This window comes from Polypterus senegalus, chromosome 1 (genome assembly GCF_016835505.1).
Source record: "Polypterus senegalus isolate Bchr_013 chromosome 1, ASM1683550v1, whole genome shotgun sequence".
Classification (NCBI taxonomy): domain Eukaryota; kingdom Metazoa; phylum Chordata; class Cladistia; order Polypteriformes; family Polypteridae; genus Polypterus; species Polypterus senegalus.
The window spans coordinates 226,081,673-226,108,903 of record NC_053154.1 but is presented as its reverse complement, the minus strand read 5'-3'; the positions used below and the strand labels follow the sequence as shown (position 1 = coordinate 226,108,903).

At 36.4% G+C, this 27,231-nt stretch overlaps 1 protein-coding gene across 2 annotated transcripts; it reads left to right on the top strand.

Moving 5' to 3' along the window:
- Positions 1–9,208: 9,208 nt before the first annotated feature.
- oat (ornithine aminotransferase) lies at positions 9,209–26,942 on the top strand. Of its 2 annotated transcripts, none has more exons than XM_039769576.1 (10): positions 9,209–9,317; positions 11,807–12,032; positions 14,193–14,417; positions 18,356–18,451; positions 19,481–19,608; positions 19,868–19,990; positions 21,939–22,067; positions 22,300–22,413; positions 23,545–23,689; positions 26,136–26,942. In XM_039769576.1, the coding sequence occupies exons 2-10, from the start codon at positions 11,831–11,833 to the stop codon at positions 26,294–26,296; spliced, it is 1,323 nt and encodes a 440-aa protein (XP_039625510.1). In that variant the 5' UTR covers positions 9,209–9,317; positions 11,807–11,830; the 3' UTR covers positions 26,297–26,942. The 2 variants fall into 2 exon arrangements, with proteins under 2 accessions (XP_039625510.1, XP_039625520.1); XM_039769586.1 differs by lacking the exon at positions 9,209–9,317 and adding an exon at positions 9,705–9,907.
- The last annotated feature ends 289 nt before the right edge of the window (positions 26,943–27,231 follow it).

The following is a 27,231-nucleotide window of genomic DNA, read 5'->3' as shown; positions in this document are numbered from 1 at the left end:
TTCCTCATTTTCTTTCTCCAGGTCCACAAAGATACAGTACAACTCCTTCTGGCCTTCTCTATACTTCTCCATCAACTCCCTCAAAGTAAACATTGCATCTGTGGGGCTCTTTCTTGGCATGAAACCATACTGCTGCCAACTTCTTCCACTCTTCTACGCGGTGGTGTGCTGGGGAGGCAGCATAAAGATGAAGGACGCCTCACACCTGGACAAACTTGTTAGGAAGGCAGGCTCTATTGTAGGAATGAAGCTGGACAGTTTATCATCTGTGGCAGAGCGACAGGCACTAAGCAAGCTCCTGTCAATCATGGAGAATCCACTGCATCCACTGAAGAGTGTCATTTCTAGGCAGAGGAGTAGCTTCAGTGACAGACTGCTGTCACTGTCCTGCTCCACTGACAGACTGAGGAAATTGTTCCTCCCCAACACTATGCGACTCTTCAATTTCACCTCTGGGTAAACACTAACATTATTCAAAGTCATTGTCTGTTTTAACCTGCATTTTTATTACTCTTTAATTTAATATTGTTTTTGTGTTGTGTTGCTGCTGCTGGATTATGTGAATTTCACCTTGGGATTAATAAAGTATCTATCTATCTATCTATCTATCTATCTATCTATCTATCTATCTATCATTCATCATCACACCTCCAATTTCCAGCTTCATAATCATTACTCTGTCTGATACTCTTTTCACTTCCAAAACACTCTTGACATACTGTTCCTTCAGAATAACCCCTACCCCATTTCTCCTCCCATCCACACCATGATAGAACAATTTGTATCCACCTCCGATCCACCTGGCCTTATTTCCCTTCCATTTAGTCTCTTGCATGCACAATATATCAATCTTCCTTCTGTCTATTATATCGGCTAACTCTTTCCCCTTACCAATCATCCTGCCAACATTGAAAGTTTCTACCCTCAGTTCCACTCTCTTTACCGTCCTCCTCTCCTCTTTACTCCGGACACATTTCCCCCCTCTAGACTCAAAATCTAAAAACATCAGAACAGTCGTCTTGTATATTTGGCATTCAGGCCAGAGCAGCTAAGTAATGTAATCCCTTTAGAATATCTTGATCATTCCTAGGTCCTTTCTTGGGAGATAGTGCCCTATATTTTTATTTCTAGAGTGACCCAGGGAGCATTCATTTTAGATGTTCATATAACCATAAATGCCACACAGGTGAAGCAATTCTGCAATGAAAACTGAGCAAAGATTCTTCCCAGCCGAAGAAAACACCAGAGACGAGAGTTACAAGAGTTGGTTACGTGATATTACTTCTATCAAGGTAGGCAAAAAAATGTATTGAAATCAGTTTTACAGTTATCATTTCTGCCATAAGAAACTGCATTTCAGTTGATTTTTGTTGAGAGGCGAAACTGTTGCCTCACAGCTGCTGTAGACAGCTTCAAATCCAGACCTGAAATCTGACCGATGGTCACTGGCTGTGTGGAGTTTGCACATTCTCCTCATGTCTGAAGGTACTGTTCTTCAGTTTGCTCTGGTTTTCTATGACTATACACTTTATTTAAAGTAAGTGTAGGTATATGAATAAAGGTACCACACACTGGCAGCACAGAGAATGGATGGAATTTTTTTTGCAATCCTTTAGTATTATTTGTTAGACAAGGTCACATTTATCAATTGATATCTACTGTATGTTCTTACAAGTATCAAAGGCCTAGAATCATCCTAGAGTCTTTGCATGCTCATAAAAAAATGCATTCCCACAGGATGTATTGAAAAGGTTTGCACTTACTGCTTATTTTGTGAACAAAAAAACTTCTGCTTCTAGTACAGGCTCTGTCTCTTTATCTAATATTGTGACACTTCATAAGATGTCCACATTCTAAGAACCACAGCAAATCATTACCTCTTTCTTTCTTTCTTTCTTTCTTTCTCTCCAAACCCAATTCTGGTCACTTTTGCTTACAATTCAGCCTCTACCTCCACCTAAAATCCAAATGAACTCTGGTTTGAGGCAATTTCAAAATCCTTGCCAAAGTCAATTTTGAGTTAAACTCATGAAACATTAACAGACTTTGAGGCTGCCAACATTTATTAACTTGGACCACACACCACAACCCCCATCTAGTGGCCGCTGTGTGTCTCCCTAGCAGTTCCAAAGCTAACTGCTCTCTCTTGCTGGTCGGTCAAGCTGAAGATGGCAGTCAGCTACACCTTTTGAGTATTATTGACCTCTTGACAGCCGACTATTCCCTCTCCCTCTCTTAGTCAGGTCAGGGACCCTTGTTGAGACCTGACTTATCTGCCCTTCAGAATACTGCGCGAATCTCCTCCGTTTACGCTAGGAGCAACACTCTCTCTACCTCTGGCACCCCTAGAAGCTTGACTTAAGAGGCAGCATGATGATTTAGACTACACCTCTCATCTTCTAAAAGTGATATTCTCCCTTATAAGTAGAAAATTTCTATGAGACTGACTCTGTTGTTTGCTACTTGGGTTGTGTTCTTGCCGCCAGCCGACACTTTCAAAGGATATATTTATATTTGTATTGTAGTGTAAAGTGGCTTCACAAAAAAGAAAGCATGTTATATAAATTAAACTCGAAACATGCAAGTTAACTGGACACTCTAAACTGACCCAGTGTAAATAAGCTGGTGCCTTATTCATAGTTGGTTCCTGCCTTGCACATCCAAAGCTGCTGAGACAGACCCCTGCTTTTTTTTGTGACCCTGAACTGGTTAGAATATAGACGGATATAAAGATGAACTATCAAAATCAGAAGCCCCTTAAGCCTTCTGATTGTGGTGATAACCATTAATTAATTATGTAGCGCATATACTTTTAACTTAATGTGCAAGGTAAAAAGCAGACAAAACGTAACACTGTTTTATATTTAAAAAAAGGATCAATTCAGTCAATCATAAGTTCAAATATCAAACTGCATATACTGCAAAATCAGATAGAAATTCATAAAGGAAAAATGCTTATTATACAAAGGAGCCCACAAATTTACAGGAAAATTAAAAGTAACAATTATTACAATACAATAAATAAATCTGTGAAAATTGTTATTTCAAGCATAATACTGACTGCAGTGGTAGTTAACATGAAGTGCTGTAAAGTACAAAATATATTTTTGCTCTTTAATGCCATTTTTAACAAACACACAGAATATCCAGTTAATGAGAAGGTGACATCGTTTTTTTTTAAATAAGGACTAAGGGCCTCATTCACAAAACTTGTTAATACTCAGAAACATGCATAACCATTTCTTATGCAAAAGTCAGGATTTATAAAAAAATTACTTAGATGAGGAAATTGGCTTAAAGTTATGGCAAGTTTTGACCATCCATAAAAGTCATTTTTGGATTTTTTTGGTGTTGGCATTTTACCGACTCAAGGACAATTAAGTGAAGAGAAAATTTCACATTTCAATGACACATCTGTCACAAACTTATTACATGCTAGCTGATTACCCAGTGGCTTTGCTCACTGAGTGCAAGGGAAAAAAATAAAATGTAGTATTTATAAAATAAGTTATTAAGTAGTAAAACATTTTGATAAAAGAATTTGAAGAACATATAAGAAGCGTATAAATTATTAAACAGTAAAACGTTAACATTTAAGAAGTAAAGATACATTGAGTACTACTGCAGTGGTTTCGGGTAAACTACCTGTATGACAACCTTGCACTACGTGCCTGTGATTTAAGAGAAAATTATTCTGAGAAATGTGGATGCTGCCCTTCCACACTTAACGGGCAGAAGGTCCAAACAATTCCCAAGTCCAATACGTTACATGAAGAGGTCGGTACATCTTCTTAGATGTAAACCCTCCATCTTCTTAAAAGAATCGATCACAAAAGCAACCTTGAATGTTGCTGGGTTTTAGTGATCCAAATTCACCTTAAGGAACAGTAAGTAGTCGTGCAGCGCAATTTACCAAGAGAGTCACACTTCAATGGCGCCGATTACACTCATTCATAAAGATTTCCACTCTCCCAGGAGCTGATGGGGCACTTGAAGTGTCACAAACAACAGTGCAAGAAGAGAGGACGCTGCCCGAAACTGTGAAGCTCTCGACCCGGCGAAGCAGCCCGACATTCCATGCCTCCCAGCGTCCACTTTGTTGTCACAACCCCTTGTCTCTGAATGCGGTTTCATCTTTACATTGTATACAGCTTGGCGCAGTTAAAAAGTAGAAAGAGGCAAAGCTGTTTTCTTCATCTCTTCTACTGTTAAGTACTGCCAATTAAAAAAAAGTTACAATGTGGCAGTTTCCGTGACAGTCACTTGGGCAAATAAATAAAACTTCTCTGTCAGAACGCGCCTGGCAGCGGACGGCTCAGCGCTGGAGTCAAGAGAGGAGGGCAATGTGGGGCGCACTTCTATGGGATAGATCGGCGTGTTTGTGTTTACTTCTTTTCAATATCAGTAAAATAACTCTCACACAAATAATAACAATTCATAAAGGCGATATGAAAATGGCGTCCAAAAACGAAGTGATTAGTTCCAGTATTATAATATGTTCTGTGGTCACATGTAATTTCCGTTTCAACCGCGAAAAGAATTTTATATATATATAGATGAGGTAATTGACATGTTCTGTCAGTACAGCTATCCTCAGTGTTGGTAATAATGACTAATGCATACACTTAATGTTAATTGCCTTAGTATGTAGTCTATCTATTTTGTTTATAAAAAGGTGTGCTGTGTGTTGTACAACGTAACTGGTAATGGCAGCATTAGCTCCTTTGCAGTATATCACCAATCAAAGGCTAATACAAGTTTTCAGAGATCACAATGATTTTTTGGCTCATGATGACTAGCTTATAAGCTGATTTATTCTTTTTAGAGCTACTCCTCCTGAAGTTGTGTGCTGGATTTGAACCCACATTACAGAGAACATCACACAGAAATCACATGATACCTGTTTTGTTACAAGTTTTAACAATCATAGGGTATTTAGCCATTGATGATTTTCAGCATTAACTGACTAACTGGTCAGGAATCATGCCTGGACTGTGTCATGTCATTTGTATGGGAAGGCATACTTATGACGCTACCCAGAAACAAGCAAAATAACCTTAACATCAGGGTGAGTGACATGAGATCAAAAGGCAATTTGCAGTGACTGTTGATTTTCCTAATGTAATCAGGGCATCTGACTGCAATACACACATGTTGCAATAAAGGCACCATCACAAAATTAATTGTAAACTGAAAGCACTTTCATTTAATTAATATACAACTAATATGTGATGCTCAAATGTATCAAACTAATGCTATGGCCACGATTCTTCCATTGATTTTTTTATTTGATCAAATAGTAGTGTGGGAAGCAGACTTCAGGGTCATGTTGTATGTGGCGGTTGGCTTCTTGGTAAGCAAACCTATCTGATTGTATTTCAATTAAGTTTAGTACACTACAAAAAACATGTATAATCTTTCTTTCAGGTGATAGTGGGTACACCACAAGAGAGGAGATATAATGAAAGGCACTCCCGCACACGTTTGATGAAAAAATGGATCCACTGGTTAATTAAGAGGTAGATAGTAGTGTCTCAAGTCATCATACAATATTATCTAAATAAGATTCAGAGGAGTAGCCACTCTGCTAAAAGATCTTCCCACAAACAGCAGAAACTAAAACTTTAGAATTCCAAATCAGTTACTATCCAAAACTTGGATACACCTTAATATTCTGTCCGTAAAGAACATAAACAGCAAAGTCACATCACTGTTGAAATCTAATACTCTCATTGACTGAACACTATAGCATATCCATCAGTGCAGTGGTAGCGCTGCAGCCTCGCAGTAAGGAGACCTGGGTTCGCTTCCTGTGTCCTCCCTGCATGGAGGTTGCATGTTCTCCCCGTGTCTGCATGGGTTTCCTCCGGGTGCTACGGTTTCCTCCCACAGTCCAAAGCCATGCAAGTTAGGTGCATTAGTGATCCTAAATTGTCCCGAGTATGTGCTTGGTGTGTGGGTGGGTGTGTGGTTGTGCACCCTGAGGCGGGCTGGCGCCCTACCCGGGCTTTGTTTCCTGCCTTTCGCCCTGTGTTGGCTGGGATTGGCTCCTGCAGACCCCTGTGACCCTGTAGTTAGTATATAGTGGGTTGGATAATGGACGGATGGCACCAAAATGATATATCATCTCTTGTGGCTTAATATTGTAGTATTATGGAGTTGCATTTTATTACTTATTTTACACTTTTCCCATTAAAATGCTTTTTTTTATTACAGTATGGGTGCCACAATTTTTGGGTGCTGTTGTTAAGGCACAATCAATGGTATGCTGCTGCAGGACGTTTCCCAGAAAGTATGCCAGATTACTTGATCAAGGCAACAGTAATTACACTGTTGTTGCACTGATGGTAACTGTTTAAGTTAATTTGTATACTGAACAAGGGTTTTCAATCGTTTTGCATTTGATACTTGATTTTGATGTTTTCGTAACATTATGACTTTGGTACATGACCTTTTTCATTTCTCAGTTTTTGATCTCTGCCTATCCTCAGAGATTGGTCTTTGTTTTTCTCCACCTACCAGTGCTATTTTTCAGTATTGACTGTTGGATCTCCTGGTTAGTACAGCTGTAGCCAGCAATTTCAGCTTAAGATTTAAATGTAGGTTTTAACCTTCCATCAGGCACTTAAAAAAATTGTACTCTTTCATGAAAAATCATTTAAAATTAGATGTAGATCCTTCACAACTAACAACCAATAACAATAGTAAAACAGTCTTAATCTAAGAAGGAATCTATGAAAGCTATTTAAACTACAAACCCATTTGGGCTTGTTTTTTAACTAAACCATATTGTAACATTCTATTAAAAGCAAGTATTTGCATATTTTACATGTAATTACATTATCAGTATAAATTTTGGAAAATTACTCATTGTTTCAAGAAAATAATTTAATAGTAAAATTTCCACATATTTCCAACATTTAAAGCAGTTAAGTGAGTCATTGAATTAAATTTAATGGCACATGTCTACTTTTTCCAAGTTTTTAATATTGAGTCGAAAAAAATTGGAGCCTATCCCATTTTCACATTTAATCCCATCCCATTTAATATCTCTATTTAATTACAGTTCTTTAAAACAAACAAACAAAACACATCAAAATAAACTAAAATACTAAATTGTTGTGGAAAAACTTTCCTCTGTTTTCAAAGATTTCATTCATTCAGAACAAATGAAAATGTAGAATCATGGAGTGAGCCATCAGAAAAATGATTCATTCCCTTTTATAAGTTTCTATTGCCATTGCCTTATCTAATACTTCACGTCAACTTACTCGTAATACGCATAAGTCTATCATCTTAGCCAATCGACTGCAGTCACTTCGCATACATGTCGATTATTTCATTTTTCTAAATATTGCTTCATTAACGGGGTGTCCTACGGTTTTCCCTTTGATCATATCACCGCTTCGTAACAGGGATGTTTGGGTTTTCTCACTAGTTTCTTCTCGTATTATACATCTACTTCCTTATAACCTTAGCAACTATCTTGGTGGTTTCTCTTAAGATGATACAGCACAGTTTTTAAGCCGTGTTTAGTTAAACCTTAAGTTACGTTTAGTCCTTTTCCTTATGCTTTTAAAAATCCATTGTTAACTTTCTTTATGCTTGTATTAAGTTGTAGAAATTACCATGTATTGATTAAAAATATCTGATTGAAATTCTATACACTTAACTGGTATGAAATGAGGCAGAACTTGAAATACAGGGTGGCAGAGCATCGCTTTACTCCCTCACACTAAAGCACAATACAGCTATGTCATCTCCCCTCTGTATCTGACCTCATTTTATTACTGTCATTAACTATTATATAGATCCTGGGATTCGATCGAAATCCTCCGAAGTATGGTACACATGCATCTTATTTATGCGGAATTTAACAACACGACTACAATAGAAAGAGCAAATGCGGAAGACGCCACAAATAAGGTGATTCCGGTGACGCAACTTCCGTGTCTGAAGTGGTAAGTGGTATTGCTGGGTGTTAGTGCAGTCAGTGAGTTCATTAACGTGAAAGGTGAGATATTATGCGCTGGGTATATATATCTCTTTTTTAATGCATATTTTATCATCACTAAAAATACGTTTACATTAAGAAACAAGGATTGGCGTCGCAAACCTGAAAATACATTTTCGGTTTATTGGAACCGATGTAAATAAAATAAATATACTAACTCTTGATGAAAGGTGGATCAATAAGTAAAAAGATGGTTAAATAAATTCGTGCAGTAGTGAAAAACGTGTGCAAAGTATCATTTTTGCATTGTTCCTTTTTCTATAAGAAATCGGTCGTCCATGGAATTATTTTCTAAGTGGAATTTTACCTGTATTTATTTAGGCTTGGCGTGGTTGCGAGGAAATCGATCCAAACTACAAGGAATATCGCGTACAAACCTTCCCCGTAAGGGATGCCAGGCCATTGCAGGGCAGACAAAGAAATCCATGCATTTTTTAAAATGTATTTACTCCGTTCTAGTGTCACGTTTCAGGACCTGATCAGGCAACAGAGGGCCGGTCAAAAATTTTCAACCTGAATTCGTCAAAACACTTCTGTTTTCCTTTGTCATGCCGTCCGTTTAGTACACAAGTACCCACAGGGTAGTACCCCCAGAGTTTTAGGATATGGGAATAACACACATTCACACGGGATGAACATGCAAACTCGCCAAAGACAATGGGGCTGAGATTTGATCCGAGGACTTTGGAGTTATGAAGCAAAAGTGCTAAATCCTCATTCTTTTTACATTTTTTCCCTAGAGCAGACATTACAAAATGTGTAATCTGCATAATCCAGTGTAGGGGCACTGACAGCCTAACTCATCCCTAAACAGAAATCATACGTGATGGAGCGCGAATCTACACCTAACCACACGGACTAATGTATGATCACATGAGACGTGACACACACTTCTTAAGAATGTCGATCACTCCCTCAGTGCCTGATCTGGAGGTGTGGCACAGTAGCCTTAACTCCACGGAACCGTGACATTCATCACAAGATGCCAGAAGTCATTACACACAAAAAAATTGCTGCCACCCTTTAAGTATACCACACATTCAGTTTGCGACCGACCCCCACAATACTGAAACTTAATGACATTTGCAAATCAGAAACACCAGCAGATAAATGCACCAGCACAAATGTGACATTTTGATTTCCCTTTAACGTTTCCTTTCCAACTCTTCTTGGAGGAAAGAGGCGGGGCGTTTGAATCATGTGACCCATTGACTGACATACGAGGTGCATATATGCACGGGAGCTGCTGTCTGTTTTAGGATTGGATATGTAAAAGCAGGAGAGTGCTGTCTGTGTCACATAGGTAAAGTAATAGTTTGTTTAATGATGACACTCGTGAATGGCTATAGTGTTCTTTTAGTTTGAAATTAATTATATGCCTGTCGCAGATTGAAATCACACATGTTTTCAGACTAGGGCTGAACACGTGGCCAGACTACTGTCACCACATAATAGCCTTAGGGTGAGGCCCACTAAAAAAACCGCTTACGGAACTTTATCGTAGTAGTGGCAGCAGTAACGTGGTATTTTGCAGGGTGGGTTAAGGTCACTACACCAATCTGTTACAAAAGGGTGCTTAAGTAAACGAGAAAAAAAAACTTTTTTCGAATGCCTTATTAATTGGACAAGTGCGTCGATCGCTGCGTTCAGCTCGTGTTACGCTGTGTGCTGGGTTAGCTTTGGAATGAGGCCAGCTGTTAGGGGCGTGTTATTTCTCTTGATTCGCATTGGCTTGCATTAAAAACTGATGCTTTAAATACTCAAAATTGCGACTTTACATCCAAACTGCCTGAATTGCACCCAACCGATAAGTTTATTTTGTATAAAACAATTTATAGAACATTAAACTGTGGAATACACTAGATCAGCGCTCCATTGGATTGTCTTCTTGCGGTACGTGAAGTCTTTTTATTTCCTTTAAGGATGCTTGTCAAGTGTGCATCAGCAATGTGTGCGTATTTTATAGGGCAAAGTCGTCTTTTCAGATATTAATGAAATAACTGGCTTTTTGTTAATAAAGAGGAGCCAGTGGCACTTGTTAGGCTAGTTCAGATAATAACTAACACTCCTGAAAGTTGCCTCCTATGTGGTTTATTTGCATTTTACATTGTTACGTGTTTTAGATGTAGCAGTCGACGTGTATCCGTTGCACTTCGAAAAAAATCAATATTTTAACTTGTGGCAAACTTGTATCCATTGTTTAAAAGGTTGTGAGAAAACTATATGTAAGTATACATTCGCCTCTGTATACTGTAGGTGGCATATCACTTTTTTATATAAGTGACAATTCTTTGTGAACGTATTATCTACTTCTTGTGCTCCCAGTACTGTACTGGGATTTTATGATGAGAAATTTTATTCAATAGAGGAATTATTTTACATATATAGTTTATCAATCGGTTTTATTTCTACTTTCAGTTTTGCTCCCGTTTTTGTTTCTCACAGAAGAAATCGGACATTTCTTTTTTGACATACATAACACTTTTCAGTCCGTTTGCAACCTGCTTCCTCCCTTTCACGAGTTTCAGAAAAGTAAAGTTTCAGTTTTCTCAACTTTTGAAATGCTACTCGGTTATTAGGGCTCCAAAGAGTAAAGGGGTACATTTTTATATGAATAAATGTAGTAAGAAACCCTTAAAACTGCTTTAATTCTCATCTGTGCTGTTAATACAAAGTTTACATGAAATAACAAACTTGACACGCAAGTTGCATCTTGAAAATGTTTAAGATTGTGTTGCTATAATCTTCAGTAAGTAATTTTCTTCTGTTTAATGGAAGGTGTGTGGTTTTTTGTTCCCCCCCCATTATAGACCAGTGTCAAACTGTCCTCACAGACAAGCTAATAATTAGCTTCTGACAACTGACCTGTTTCAGCCTGCAGTTGCAGTACATTTAGAGACCGATGGTTAATATTTATAGACCCTTTTGATATGACTTTGTATAATATTGACTCCTTGATCCAACACTTTTAGCACTTGTTATAGGGGGAAAAAGGAGAAGGGGGCGCGTCCTATAAATTTAAAATTGCTTTCAGCTGAAGCTAAATGAAGAACATTCTGAAACCTTCCTGACCCAGTTTGGGGGATTGTGGCATGGATGGCATTTGAAATGGTAACTCAGCAGATCCATGTGATGGGAGAATGTAATCTGAGTCCTTGCTTTGCACTAGTATTCAAAATGGCCCTTTGTTTGCTTATCCTACCCAAAGCATTGATGAGCTAGTGTTGAGTTAAAGCAAAAAAAGTAATGCCTGGATTTGACCAATGTGGCATAATCCTTTCTATTACTGCTTCTAATTAATGTGATCTTTGCCTGGGCCCACAGCAGTTCTTACTTGAATTTATTAAAATGTACTGAGTCTTACCGTGCTTAATGTCTACAGGTCCAAAGATAATCCTTCGTCACTGAGTGGTGATTGAAAGGTCAAGTTTTAAATTATTTGTGCTAGAAGCTTGATAAGTGGTGATAACTATCAGTGACTGCTCTTTGGCCTCCTGTTATGAAAACGAACACAGCAAATTTACCTTTTTTTTTTTTTTTTTTGCTGATTATAGAATGTTTTCTTAGTGTACTGCATGATTAGTAATCACAGTGTCCTAAAGTTCTGTTAAGTGAGCTTCCTAAGCAGATTTTCATAATGGCAACTGCAGAAAAATTGATCAATGGTATATATTTTATGTGCTCCAAGACTCTGTTCATTCCACGCTCCTTCCTTTTTAAAGAAATTCATATATTTTACTTAATGTGACTGTTTTTGACTTTCATTTTTTTTATATTTTTGTTTCTTTGCAGAAATCATTCAGTTGCCTGTTTAAAATGTTTTCTTCCTTCAACCTATCCATGAATGTGGCTATACCTCTCATCAGGAGAGCATGTCCAAAGGTTCGTCATGCATCTACAGCAGCATCAAAGCGTAATGCATCAAAAAACCTATCATCTGAGGATGTTTTTGCCCGGGAAGAAAAATATGGTGCTCATAACTATCACCCTCTTCCAGTTGCCCTTCAGCGAGGAGAAGGTGGATATCCAAAACTCATTGAAGTGCATTTGATGTGACTGTTGTTAATAGTTCAAATGTTTATTTAGAATTACAACTATGAGTCTAAGTCTTTATGGAAATGGAACCAAAAATTTGTGTGACTTGGCTGAAGAGTACATGAGAATCATAGGCAAATATTATAGAAATGACTTGAAGTGATAACAAATTGTAACTTGCCTGGAGCAAGAGAAGTTTGACATGACCATATTAAAACACACTATGGCAATTACTGTATTTTTTATTTAACCTGGATTGCTGTGTAATGAAGTAGTAATCATAATTTTGAATTGACGCCTTATATTAATTGTAATCTGATTTATATTTGTGAAATTGGTATGCTATTGATATTACTTGGTCTTTTCTGCTGTGTTTTTCAAAGACTCACACTTAAGTTGATGAGTAAATCTAAACTGCCTCAGCATGATTTTTGTGCAAGCCCCAAGCTGATACGTCATCTAGATCGGGGTGTCCAAACATTTTTCACTGGAGGCCACATACAGAGAAATATATACGAAGGGCAGGGCCGCCCACTAGAGGTGAGGTATATTGCCTCACCTCCTGTGTATTAAGCTAGCAAAATCAATCAAATATAGGTAAATTATGCTTCATCATTGAATATGCTTAAAGAAAAAACGGCATCATAGCTCTCCATTAATGGGTTTTCATTTATTGTATTATAAAGTGCTCTCATTACATGCAGTCGAGTAAAAATCAAAAGCACAAGCTTTATCTGAGACTTGATGTTTTAGTTCGCTGACAAATCTTTAATTTGCCTCACAACTGCGTTTCTGGACAAGCAAATGTTGTTGAATTCCTGCATTTTCTCCAGGCACAGTTTTCCTGCGACTTTAGTGAGGCACTGTTTTATGAAGTCACCATCTGAGAAAGGTTTCCCATGTCGGGCAGTGAGTTACTCTACCTCGTAACTGGCTAATGTGGCATTTTCTCGTGTTTTGTTGCACGGAAAAAATACTGTTGAGCTAGCAGACTAGCTGCCATTTGCTTAACTTTCTGTTCTCGCTCGTGTCCAGTGTAGGACGTGTAGGTCGAATGTTTGGTTTCATAGTGTCGACACACATTATACTCCTTCATCACTGCAATAGTTTAATTGCAAATCAAGTAGATTCACTTGCCCTTGACTTCCAGGAAGAAATATAAATTTTCCCATAGTGTCTGAAATTTTCTGCACTCACTTGCTATTGTGCGGGTCTTTGATTCTGCCATTTTTGGTCACCATTAGCAAAATTGTTCTTTGGTTGCGCTTGTTTGTGAAGACGCTGTCTTGATCAAGACAGTAGCCCCGCTTATATTAAACATCAGAAGTACAATACAGTTAAGAACAAGTTTCATGTGTGGGCCAGATTTCATTATACTTTAGAGTTTGATGCGGGCCAATTAAAAATGGACCACAGGCCGTAGTTTGGACACTCTTGATGTAGATGATATTAATTCCTGTCTTTAAAACAGTGTTTCTAATTGATCTCTGCCTGTCTTCCCTGAATTGGATAAGATGGATCAGAAAATGTAATTAATGAAAAGGAGTGTGTCTCTTTGAGGTTACTCTTTAAATGTTTAGCTGTTTACTTAGCAGTATAGAAGAGTTAACTGGATGTTGTATACTTTTAATAAGTAAGGTCTTGGGGATGTATGTGTTTATATATACATTGTAATGAAGACCTAGGTCTAGCTTCTATTTGGATGTTTGATCCCAGTCATTTAAATGACATTTAACTTGGCGCTTAACAAAACAAACCTTGCATGAGCAAAATGCTGTATAGAAGGGACTTCGCTGATGATTAAGAGCTCAGCTAAAACAAAAAGCAGAAGACCAACATGCCTGGTGAAGGGAAATAGTTCTATGTTTCAGTATCTAATCAAATGCAAACCTAAAGTGTTAAATACAGGAAAGTGTTGGGTAATGAAATTGCCTATAATAAACTGAATTTCTGTTTGTTAGCTATACATTTAGTTGATGTCAACATTATAAGGAATGCAATGGGATTATTCAAAGTTCAGATAGAAATGTTTAAATTTAAATTCTGCTGGTTGGAGTTTCTTTTAAATAAGTAAAAGTAACTGAAGGTTTATTCTATTTATGTCTCTCTATTACTTCCAACCCCCAAATATCCAATTGTGCAGGTATTTATGTCTGGGATGTTGAAGGCAGGCGATATTTTGATTTTCTAAGTGCCTACAGTGCAGTAAACCAGGGTCATTGCCATCCAAAGATCATCTCCGCATTGACGGAACAATGTTCAAAGCTCACCTTGACCTCTAGAGCATTTTACAACGATGTTTTAGGAGAATATGAGGAATACATCACAAGTCTCTTTAACTATAACAAAGTGCTACCAATGAATACAGGTATGTATGTTATAGATAGAGTGGTGTGTGTGTGTGTTTTTTTTTTTTCCCCTCTCTCTTTAAGAGTCCCATAAGACTGGAGTATTCTAAAGAGATTAAGATTGTATCACTTTTTAGTTTAACTACTATAGCAATCTTTAACTTGTCATTTTTCCATACATTTAAGAGAAGATATAGTATAAATATTGATTATGCATGCACTGCTTTAAGAGAATATGGTGATTTTTAAAAAAAAAAAAAAACACAAAACCACTTCCTTGATATTTTGAGCTGGTACAAAATTAACTTTTTTTTTGTGTGTGTGTGTATTACAAACCTGTTATTGAAAATTACATTTATTGGATTCGGAGTGTAAATGCTAGGAGGTAGGCCTATAGGTTCAAACGGTAGGTCGAATGTATTAAGATCCAATAATCTGAACAAGTCCCATGATATGCAGTAGTCTTTAGAAAAGAAGGGTTTGTTTTAATAGCTAGCTATCTGGGTATTTGCTTTTGAAAACTCTAACATTAGTAGAAACACTGACTTTAATTTTAAAAAACTGGCAATTTTTTTTTGTTTTGCTTTCAATTTTGTCTGACTACCTTAGAATGCAAAACTGATGTAAGTGTACTTTAGTAAGCTACTGTGTGATATGTGTTCTCAACCGTAGCCCTGAGGAAGATTCTTCTAGGTTTCTTGCAGGAAAAAAATCTATCCCCCCAATTGCTCCCCTTCCCCACCAGTCCAAATGATCCTATGCAGCTTCAATGTACATGGACTAAAATCTTGTCACTTGTGTGTTTATTATTGTATTTATTTTTCACACATGACTAAAAATATTTGAAAGAAATTTTTTTTTTCTACTTTTTACTCCATTTTTGAGTTAAATCCTGTTGCTTAAAAATCTTTATTTAGCCACTTCAATGCCATACAGTCCTTGGCATGTTACAAAAACCTGGAGTTGAAACTATGATCTTAAAGTGAAAGGTAACATTCATTCATGTTCATTTCTCATTTCGGAAAATCCTAACCACGTTGAAACCTTACACGTGTCAATTACTGGAAATAAGCATTTGTCTATTGGAGAATCAATTCTTCTTGGAAAAGCCCAACTTTTTATCAACTAAGCCAATATTGCCAAATCACAGAAAAGAGTATTTTGCCAAATTTGTATATAAATAATGGAAAAATCGGGGTGGGGAAAGAAAATAGTTTGTATGTTGGTTTCGAACCTTTTGACCATTTGGTTGAACTTCCAACATGTTAACCACTTGACCAGTGCTACTTAATTGTCGTATTGAAGTAACTTGGCAAAACTTCAATATCAATTAATCAAAATGTGTGTGGTGGGGTTTTTTTTAATTTTACTACATTGGTTTTGGAACCTTCTACCATTTGATTGAATGTACAACATGCTATCCACTTCACCATCGCCACTAATGTTTCATTTATATATGTTGGCTAAAAGCACTATATACTGTATATGTGTAATTGCTTAAAGTATAATAAGAAAATTTGAAATTTAAATTTGACGTAATTAATGCACAGATTCCAGGTCAAAACTACTGAAATATTGCATTGTCACTGGAGATCAGCATGCATGCTAAATTTGAAGGAGATCGGTTTTGGTAAAAGTGGGTGGAAAAACTGATTGGAAAATGTGACCCAGACAAACAGAGGGCAAGTTTGGGGGTTTGTGTGTGTATATGTGTATATATATATATAGATTTCCGCACGTGTTCAGTCTCTTCCTATACATTCGCTGTGAACTCTGTGTGTTCTTTTGTTTCCCTTCCGGTTCGTACGCGCTAATGATTTCTGCATGTGTTCATTCTATCCCTGTATTGTACATTGTTCTCGGTGCATCACGCAGTGGGACTCTTACTCAAAACTAACTTTTCCTCAACCCAGCTTCCTCCTGTGGTATAGTGGGTCCACAGCTCCCGTCAAAAAGGACAGTTTTAACAAATAATCACTGCACTTGTTGCTTAGCGGTGGGGCGTGGTGCTGTGTGGCCGAAGCGGTTCCTGAGGAGTTCATGATGTGGGCGTTTCTCACCTAAGTGCACAGGTGAGAAGTGGTCCGCATTTGTAATTGTTCCCAGGAGCTGCTGATTTCCACACCTCTTCATTAATGGAAGAGTGAGTCAGCTAAAGGGGGAAAAAGAGAACAGGAAAGAACAGGAGGTTGCAGGAGAAGGCAGAAAGCCTGTGAGAGAGAGTGTGTGCAGGCTCGCGTGCAATCAGCTGAGCAGGGAGCCTGAGTGCTTGTCTCAGTGTTATTCAATGTTTTTACATTTAGTTTACTACTGCACTGTGCCTTCTATGGTATAATTAACTATTTTTGTGCTAAAAAATCTTTAAAGAAAATATATTTACATACAGTTTATATGGTCTGGAACGGATTAATTGCATTTACATACAATCCTATGGGGGGAAATTACTTCGGGTCATGACCAAATCGGGTTACAACCAGAGTTTTGAAATGAATTATGGTTGTGACCCAAGGTTCCACTGTTTGTATATGTGTGTAATATTATATATATATATATATATATATATTTTCTTTTTTTTTTTAATCAATTTACAGACACCACTCCATCTTAACACGTGACCCATGGTGAACTGGAAGTTTATTTCTTAATACAGGCCGTAGACTCTATCATGGGGTAAAAGAGTATTGAAGTAATTTTTAAATGTTAAAATCTACTTATTGGAATTTTGTTAATTTTAACAACCCAAGCTTTCAGTGTGTTGGGGCAGTTTTTTTTTGTATAGAAAGGTGTTCTTGCCAGTAAGTTTTTTCAAAGTTTACAGTATGATAAAATTAGGTTTTATTTATATTCTTTCCATTTTCATAAAAATATTGACCAAGCACCCTACCCTACACTCTGCTGTTGGCTATAATCTACCCTTAGGCCATTACAGAGTAGCCACTGTTGTGTATGTAACAAATTTTCCTTGGTGTACTTTTCATTAGCTCTTGTAACATTTCACATTCTGTAGTCCAGTGGTTTCTAGCCCATGCTTTTATTGTTTTTTTTCCATTGCTGCAACCTCTTCTGCTTGTTGCCTTCCCATCAGAATGGAGTCTTGGTTGTAACCCAATCTACAAGACTTGTGTCTTTTTAAGACTTCATCACGTGATTGGAGCACTTTATAGTATTTATCGAATGCAGACTGCTTGGTGGAGATTCTACTTAAATTTTCTTTCTTAATCTTTCCCAGTTTTGTCAAAATTCTTTAACAGTGTGAACACCAACATACAGTATCTTAAGTCTGTTTTGATGTAGTATTGCTTGTTGACTCTTTTTACCACAATGTTATGTAAGGCAAAGTGTTTTGGCATGACCATTTAGCATAACTAGACTTTTTTTTAAAAAGGCACCATAGTTGTTTGTGGTTACCACCCAAGACCTCAATTTATTAAATTGAACCCCTGGTTTGGCCAGTTACTATGTCATTAATTTGAATCTAGTGTACTCTGGATATCTGTGACATGGCAAAGATTCCTTGAGTACCCCTAAACTTGTACAGGGCTTTAACTTGCAAATAAACACTTGGTTCTGTGATAACCAACTAGCACCCCACAACTTTTTTATTTTTTTTTTGAAGAAAATACATACACTCAAGATTAATTTGTACAACAAAGAGGATAACATTACATACAATCAAGTGAAACGTAACAAAACAGAATTCAGCCCACACCCAGTAAAACTTTTGTACAGTACTGTATATCTGTTGCACAGTCATAAAGTAATTTTTTACTACTCATGTTACATTTGCATTAAAATCCACTTGTGTCCCGTATACATTTCCAGTTTGCCACTTTCTCATGAAAATTAGCTGTGGTGTTCCATGTATTAAACTTCCTGTTCAATTCAATGCATTTATAAAAACACATTATTACAGTTTGCATTTATTTTGATTTTCTCATTGTTTCTGTGTACAATTTAGGTGTTGAAGCTGGGGAAACTGCATGCAAGTTGGTTCGCAAATGGGCATATACTGTGAAAGGTGTCCCAAAGTACAAAGCTAAGATTATCTTCGCAAGTGAGTCAAAAATCCTCAAGTTAAGAGTTATACTGAACATTCATTAAGCTTTAATAACCATAGTTACTGACTGAAAGCAAGTGCAACCATATTCAGGCTGATCACTGCTTGATAGTACTGTTCTATTTCTTCACTTTCAGTAAACCTTTTAAGGGCTAATTGATTGAGAGGTATTGGTTTGTAGTTGGGCTTTAAAAAAAGGGGACCTTCCTGTTGAAAAGTGAAATGGAGATCATATTTAGAATAATGCTTAGGCATTTTAAATTTTTAACTTAATCCCCTCTATCAGTTGCATGCATGTTTGAGACCTCTGGTTTGTTTTTTGGAAATTTTTAATAGCTAAAGTGTATATTTTTACTTTATTTCTTTGTCGGTTCCTTAGCAAGATAATTAACATAATTATTGTTTTTCTACTAGTCAATAATAACTATGCAGAAATGACGTAAAGTAAGAATTATCTTAAAATAAGATTAAATTTAAACCTTAAGTCACAGCTATAAGTAATCTCAAAAATGAAAGAAAAGTGAAAACCTAGTGTAAGTAGTTAAGTAGTGTAATGTGTGCACTGAATTTATTATTAAGCTTAAGAAAAAATGGGGGTTTCCATCTAATCACTTAGGCAAAGCTTACAGTATATACAGTAGATACTTCATGTAATTACTGTCCTTGGGTTCAAAAAGTCCACATACAGTTACAATCCATTTCAAATGGTCTTCACTGTGGCAAGTGAACATGGTAATTTATTTAAAAATATCAGTCTTCTGTCAGTAGTCCATATACACTGTTTTACACATGGTTGTACTTAATAGCAAACTAACTTTGGTTTGCATAGTCATGTGAGCTATGAATGACATTATGTGTTAAAACTCAATAAAAGTTAAGGGAAAATATCTAGAGTTTAGAGCAGTGGGTCCTGTGTAATTATAAAGTAATGCATCTGAATAGACTTGAAGTATGCAGATTCAAATATACATTTTTTAAAAAAATGGGTTGACTAGCTGTATTTATATTGAAATCTCCCTTTTTCAGCTGGTAATTTCTGGGGAAGAACTTTATCAGCCATTTCTAGCTCTACTGATCCTTCCAGTTATGAAGGCTTTGGTCCATTCATGCCCGGTTTTGAACTTATTCCTTACAATGACATTCCAGCTTTGGAGGTACAGTGTGTGTGTGTGTGTGTGTATATTTCACCAAGATATACCTTAATATGTTTTTCTTTTTTTTTTTCTGTAAATCACTTAGTATTACAGGTCACTTAACATAATGTATCATTTTAACATGAGAGGGGTTGTTAAGTTAACTGAAGTAAAATTTGTAGAAAATTGTAAATAAGATGGTAACTTTTTTTTTTTTCCCCCAACTATATAATATAAGATAAAATATAGAATCTCTGTCTCCTTTTCCTTCTTCCAATAGCGTGCACTTCAAGATGACAATGTTGCTGCTTTTATGGTAGAACCAATTCAGGGTGAAGCTGGAGTCATTGTACCAGATGAAGGTTATTTATCCAGTGTGAGGGAGCTCTGTACTCGGCACAATGCAAGTTTATTTATTTACTTTTTTTTCTTTCTTTTTTTTTAAGTAATGATTTATAATGTAAGGTCATACAGTGGAACCTCTGGTTACAAACGTCTCGGAACACGTACAAATTGGGTTACGACCAAAATGTTCACCAAACTTTTTCATCGGTTTATGACCACACACTTCCGGGTCGTGCACGGTTGTGATTTTACACACGTGTTCAGTCTCTTCCTGTACAATACATTGTTCTCTGTCAGACATGCGTCGCACAGAGGGACTTTACCTCAAAACTGTAATCTCCTCTCCACCCAGTTCCTACTCCCTTCCTTCATGCCAGAACTTGACTCCTACAATGTTACTTTTCTTGGTTGTTTATGTTTAGTTTTCATATAAATTACGGATTTTTCAAATGTTCATTTTTCTCCCTGTGCTTTAAAACTCATTTAAAAAAAAAAGTTTACAGCAAGCGGTTCATAAAGCTGTAGCGTGAACTCTTACAATGTTAGTTTTCTCTGTTCAAGGTTTTCTTAGTGTTATTAAATGTTTAACATTTAGTTTACTATTACACTGTGCATTCTATGGTATAATTAACTGTTTTTGTGTTTAAATCTTTAAAAAAAAATATATATTTTACATACAGTTCGTACAGTCCGGAACTGATTAATTCTATTTGCATACAATCCTATGGGGGGAAATTGCTTCAGGTCACGACCAAATCGGGTTGTGACCAGAGTTTTGGAACGAATTGCGGTCATGACAAGAGGTTCCACTGTATATATGTAAGTGCTTTACTTTTGTGGAGTATGTATACTGATTACAAAGAGTACATGAAGTGCTTTTTACACTGGTTAAACATGTAACCCAATATACAGTCTGTGGCTATTTGTCTAGGCATATAAGCCTTTGCTTGTATCATGCAGATATGAAGTAAAGCTTTTCTGATTTGGCTTGGTGGTCTCTTCCTTTCCTCCCCTTCTTGCTCTGGGACCATATGTGTCTTTGTAAATTCATTATCCAGATAATTCTGTACAGTTAACATCACTTTGTCAATTTTAAGGACATTATTTCTCATAATTGGAATTAAGTTTTAATTTTAATCAAACAAGGAACCCTAAAATGAAAGTGAAATGTGAATACAAGGATACCTTGGTTCTTTAATCTAGGAGACTGTTCAGAAAGGACTCCAACTTGGAAGTTACTGTAGTAGAAATTAATGTGTTAGGCTATTTAAATCACCTATTAGCAGATTAACTAATTACTGATGTGTATATCCCATGATTCCTCCCCATGATTCTTAAATGTGTTTCCTTGAAAATGATCTTCGTTTCATCCATATTTAGTGTATTATCAAAAACTCCTTATGTGTTTCGGGCGCACTTGAGATTTAAAGATTTTTTTTTTTCCCCCTCTCTTTTCTCTTTCTCTCGCTCACCAAACAAAAGTCTGAAGAGTCCATCATGATGAAGGTTCCCTGGTTACGTGAACTTCACCACAAGCTCAAAAAAAAAAAAAAAATCCACCATTTATCCAATGGATATTGGGCGACACTTTTCCATGACCGAAAATGTTCGGTGGTGAACATGACAAACATTGGCGGGGCGGGGGAATTCCCAACAAATTTTGGTTTTGGAAATTTGACAATTTGATACCCTTCTAACTGTTTTACGGTCACTACTAACGATGCTAGGTTGCATTGGATTGGTGGCAGTCACATTGTCTGCCACAGGAAACATGTCTGTATGTCTTGAACACTCTGAGTGTGATGTGTAAAAGTAGTGATGAGTGGTGGTAATTTACATCATGTCTAGTTTTACATATTTTTGTAGTGTTTAGTATGTTTGTCCAGCACATTATCATTCTCTGTTCTTCCTGTGGGCAATTGGTATTTTCATAGTGCCTTAAATATAAATCTTTAATTATGTAAACTTCTTAAATCTCTTCTGATTGAAAATTTTGAATGTTTCAGGTTTTGTTCATTGCTGATGAAATACAGACCGGTCTTGGCCGAACAGGAAAAAGACTGACTGTCAACTATGAAAATGTCAGACCAGATCTTGTTATGCTGGGTAAAGCTCTGTCTGGTGGGATTTATCCTGTAAGTAATAGACCCAATTGTCCACTTTTTAAACTGTCACATGTCATATGTTCCTCGGCTAGATCTGCAAATGAATGGGTATTGCTGCATTACATTTTTCATTATGAAATGAAGGTAAAATTTCTTTTGTTTTAGTTCAGAATAATTTCCTTTGAACTGAAAATGTCAAATGAGTTGTGAATTTTTCTGCTGTATACAAAAATGTACTAATGCAGTACCATTCTTGTACTAGGTTTCTGCAGTGCTGTGTGATGATGAGATTATGTTGACTATTAAGCCAGGAGAGCATGGGTCTACTTATGGAGGAAACCCATTGGCTTGTAGAGTGGCAATTGCTGCCCTAGAGGTAATGTTGTGAAATTTTACAGATTTGAACCGTCCGCTGTAGATTTACTGGTGGTAGATGATGCTGGACAAATAGCCATAATACATAATACAACAAACATCAATGTTTGTATTGCAGCTATACTTTAATTTTCCTGCATAAAATTGTTATAAATGTTTAATGCATTTACTGTAACATTTTGAATTCAGCATATTAAACTTAATTTAAAGGCTATGCTTCTGGCAGTCATGGCTAGTTGCAAAGGCCTTCTATGCTTTGGGCAGAGAAAAATGCCATATTTCCCCCTGTGGACAAATAAGTTCTATCTAAAAACTACATAATTATCTGTTTACAATTACTATAATGTAAGTTACTACTTCCACTGTTGTACCATTAAGTGTTTGGCACTGACCGCTGTCCTTTCATGAATATTTTTTGATGCGGTCATTCTCATTAAAGTTGGCAATGAAAACAAGATGTATAGCTGGCTAATTATCACATTCATTTATATGCTTTGGAATATGTATGTCATACTTTCACCAGCTCCATGTATAGGTATAGTAACTGTATTGCATATTTAGGTATAAACAAGGAGTGATCAAAGTTGAGAGCTCAGAGCTGATATGGTGTTTCAGTGGTTTCCATTGCGAAAGATTAGCTCCATTCTGATAAAAATATGTGAAATACAACAAAGTAAGCACTGGAATAAGTTTCACTGTACTCTGTACATGTGGCAATACTCCTGCTGCCTTTTTGCTAATTGTGAAACTGTCAAGTCAGCCAGAGATGAGTCATGTCTGCTAGTAAGGTAACAACATCATTTTCAGTGGAACAGAAAATCTTTTTCAAACTCCTAAAAAGTATATCTGGGTTTGTAGCCATTGCCTTTTAGGAGATTGTTTGGTTTTACTGGTGTTTCTCAATACATTGTGCTTTTTAAAATCGTTCCTCTTTTTTACTGATTCAGGTGTCTGGAATTGCATTTTTATATGCATTTTATATAGATCTGGAATATTCATGTTTTGTTGCTTTATTGTGTCTTTTTGGAGCAGATTCCTTTGCTCCATTTTGAATGTAAATGGAAAATCTTGAAATGCCAGTTTTTATTTTGCATTGGCATGTGGAATTTAAAATCACAATTTTAACATTCAGGTAATAGAAAATGAAAAACTTGCTGAAAATTCTTACAAAATGGGGAAACTCCTTCGTTCCGAATTGATGAAATTACCAAGTGATATAGTTACTACTGTAAGAGGAAAAGGACTTCTGAATGCAATAGTCATTAAAGAAACTAAAGGTAAGTTTTTGTTTCTCCTTTTCACATATAAAGATTTAAGATTATCAAGTGTAATGATGTGAAAAACGTCCATGTCATCACAGCATTTCTGTGTGGAGTAGAAACAAAGAATAATCACATTTTTTGGTAATGTGATTACATAAATTGGACTGTAGAGGAAAACAAGTGGCAATATATGCAGTTTGTCTTTGATGGTCCAAATTTTAAACTTAATATTCAGAGTTCTCTTAAAGGTGCCTAATAGTTGTATAATACAACTAAACATTATTAGAAAGAAATTCTAGCAAACAATTGTTCACAGCTATGCATTTTCACTCCAGTCTCAAATTACTGTGTGGCAAATGGTGCCTTTTTTTGTAAGCTGTCACCTAAATTACATTCGCATCCTCAAAGATTTTGAAGGTAATTGGGTTGACTCAAGTTGGTCAGTGACTGAAAATCCGGCTTAAAAATCCTGTCAATGCATGATGAATGCCTGGCATTAGATGCTTTTGTCCAAAGTAACTTACAAAAGAATTAACATAATCCCATAAACCTCACACTGGGGGACTGTTTAGGAAACTTGTTTAAACCAAGTGACTTGTGTATTTAAGGATCTAAATTGGTAAATTTACAGGTTATATGGTTAATTGATAACTGTAAATTGGCCAAGTATAAAGAATTGTACAGTAAGTGCATTGAACATTAGAACACTCTAGACGAGAACCGGCCATTCAGCCCAACAAAGCTTGCCAGTCTTATCCACTTATTTCTTCCAAAAAAAACCAAAGTTGAGCTTTGAAACTCCCTAAAGTTTTACTGTCTTCACACTACTTTCTAGCTTATTCCAAGTGTCTATTGTTCTTTGTGTAAAGAAAAACTTAAGTTCCCAATTGTGTCCCCATGTTCTTGATGAACTTTGTTTTAAAATAACAGTCTCGATCCACTATATTAGTTCCTTTCATACTTTTAAACTCTTCAATCATGTCACCTCTTAATCTTCTTTTGCTTAAACTGTAAAGGCTCAGCTCTTTTAATCTTTCCTCATAATTCAACCCCTGTAGACCTGGAATCAGCCTAGTCGCTCCTCTCTGGACCTTTTCTAGCGCTGCTATGTCCTTTTTGTAGCCTGGAGACCAAAACTGCACACACTACTCAAGATGAGGCCTCGCCAGTGCATTATAAAGATTGAGCATAACCTCCTTGGACTTGTACTCCACACATTGCGCTATATAACCTAACATTCTGTTTGCCTTCTTAATGCCTTCTGAATACTGTCTGGAAGTCGATAACTAACTTAGTGTCCACTATGACTACTAAATCCTTCTCGTAAGGTGTACTCTAGATTTCCAGAACTTTCATTATGTATTCAAACCTATGTTAAATACTTTACATTTATTGACATTAAATTTCATCTGCCACTAACAGTCTGTATGCCATCTAAGTCCTTCTATAATGATATAATGGATTCCAAATTATCTGCTGATCCACCTATCTTGGTATCATCTGCAAACTTAACCAGCTTGTTACTTTATATTCCTATCTAAATCATTTATTTATATAAATTTATATAAAATAATTTTGCAGCTGGAGATCCACAAAGGGAGAAAAAAAAATGAATCCCGTATCATAAAGTACTTTTTATTCCTGAGCTTTCAACCCCTGCCAGGGGTCTTCATCAGAGAATAATGCTTAGACTTATAAGAATCAAAGGCTTGTACACCCATATACCTGTATATAGGTTCTTTGCACCATCAACCTCTGCTTCCTGTGTCTGAGCCAATTCTGCACCCATCTAAAAACATCACCCTGAATTTCCTCTTCTTTTAATTTGATGCCCAACCTCTCCTGTGGCACGTTACCAATTGATTTCTGAAAGTCAAGATAAATAATATCATATGTTCCACTTTGATCGTATCCTTTTGTTGCCTCCTCATAGAATTCCAGCATGTTGGTAAAACATGACCTCCCTCTTGTGAACCCATACTGACTGTTCAGAATAACTCCTGTCCTTGCCAGGTCTTGCTCAATCTTATCCTTAATTCCTTCCATTAATTATCCTCTGATGCATGTTAAGCTTACTGGCCTATAATTGCTTGGATCCGCTCCCTGTCACCCTTTTTATATGATAGGATGATATTTGCCATTCCTTTGGAATCTCTCCAGTGCGCAGTGACTTCTTAAAAATATGTTAAGGGTTTATATATGTACTCACTAGCCACTTTAAGAACTCATGGGGGTGTAAATATTATCTGGTCCTGGTGATTTTGTTTGATTTCATCTTATTTAATCTGGGCAGTACTTCTCCCTTTATTGGCTATGCCGTGATCTGGCATTGCATCCAGGATGGTTTCTGCTTTGTCCCCTTAGTGTTACAAGGATAAGCTCTCTGAAAACTTGAAATAGTTAGAGTTAATCAGTTTGTGTTTAAGTTAGTGTCATTAATATTTTCTGTACTGTCTCGCAGATTACAATGCTTGGAAAGTATGCTTACGGCTGAGAGATCATGGGCTTCTAGCCAAACCAACTCATGGAGATATAATCCGGCTGGCCCCACCTCTTACAATCAAGGAGGATGAAATCCGGGAATGTGTTGACATTATTCAGAAGACCATATTGTCCTTTTAAATGGTGTATGTTTGGCCACTGTAGATCTATTATAGGATTAAGTATAATTAAAAAAGCACTTCCTTAATTTGATGTTTTACACCAGGATTTTAAAATTTCCTGTACCTTTACAAGTGTAAGACATTAAGCACAGCCATTCTTCTTACTGAAACCTGTTAACATAGAAAGGTGTGCGTGGGTTTTTTTTTTTTTTCCCCTCCCACAGGTTACCTGTACAAATCTATTCTGAAATGTATTTACACATTTGACACTGTTGTGCTGGTTATTCTGTAATTTTGCAAAAAAGTGGTTTTTGTTTTCATCACTGAGGTATAATTTTTAATCTAGTTTTTTTAAAGGCACTTGCTACTCCTAAGTGATCACTGATTTAAAAAAAAAAAAAAAAAAGGTTTTGCTTTGACTTGTTTTGAAAGCAGAAGGTGTAATTTCATAAAACTAATCTGTAAGTTAACATCTATTCCTGTTGTAAGTTTTTTGTAGCTTATTTAGCTACAGAAACTGCCTTAGTGTTGCATTTGTAAGTAATTTGTGAAGATGGACCTTCAATTGTATGGTCCCAGACTATATATTATTTATTGTGGCTGAGGATAAGGTTAAGTATTTAAGAACTGTAAATGTTCTCCGAATAAAGGAATGTGATGCTTGATGTTTTGAGTAGTTTGGTGTTTTAATTTGGAGTTCTTGGAAGTTATTAATTAATAATGCCACTGTTGAATACTTTGCTACTCCATATCTGGCAAAAGAATATTGAAAGTATTGAGTTGTATAATTTTAAAAATATGCCTCTAAATTCAGTAACTTTTTTTCCCACTATTTAATTTGAACAATGCTGTACTCCGATTTCAATCTAATTTTTTTTTTTCTTGAGTCTCTCTGATGAAAATTAACAGTTTTAATAGTATGCAAGCATAAAAAGTGAAATGCATCATTAAATG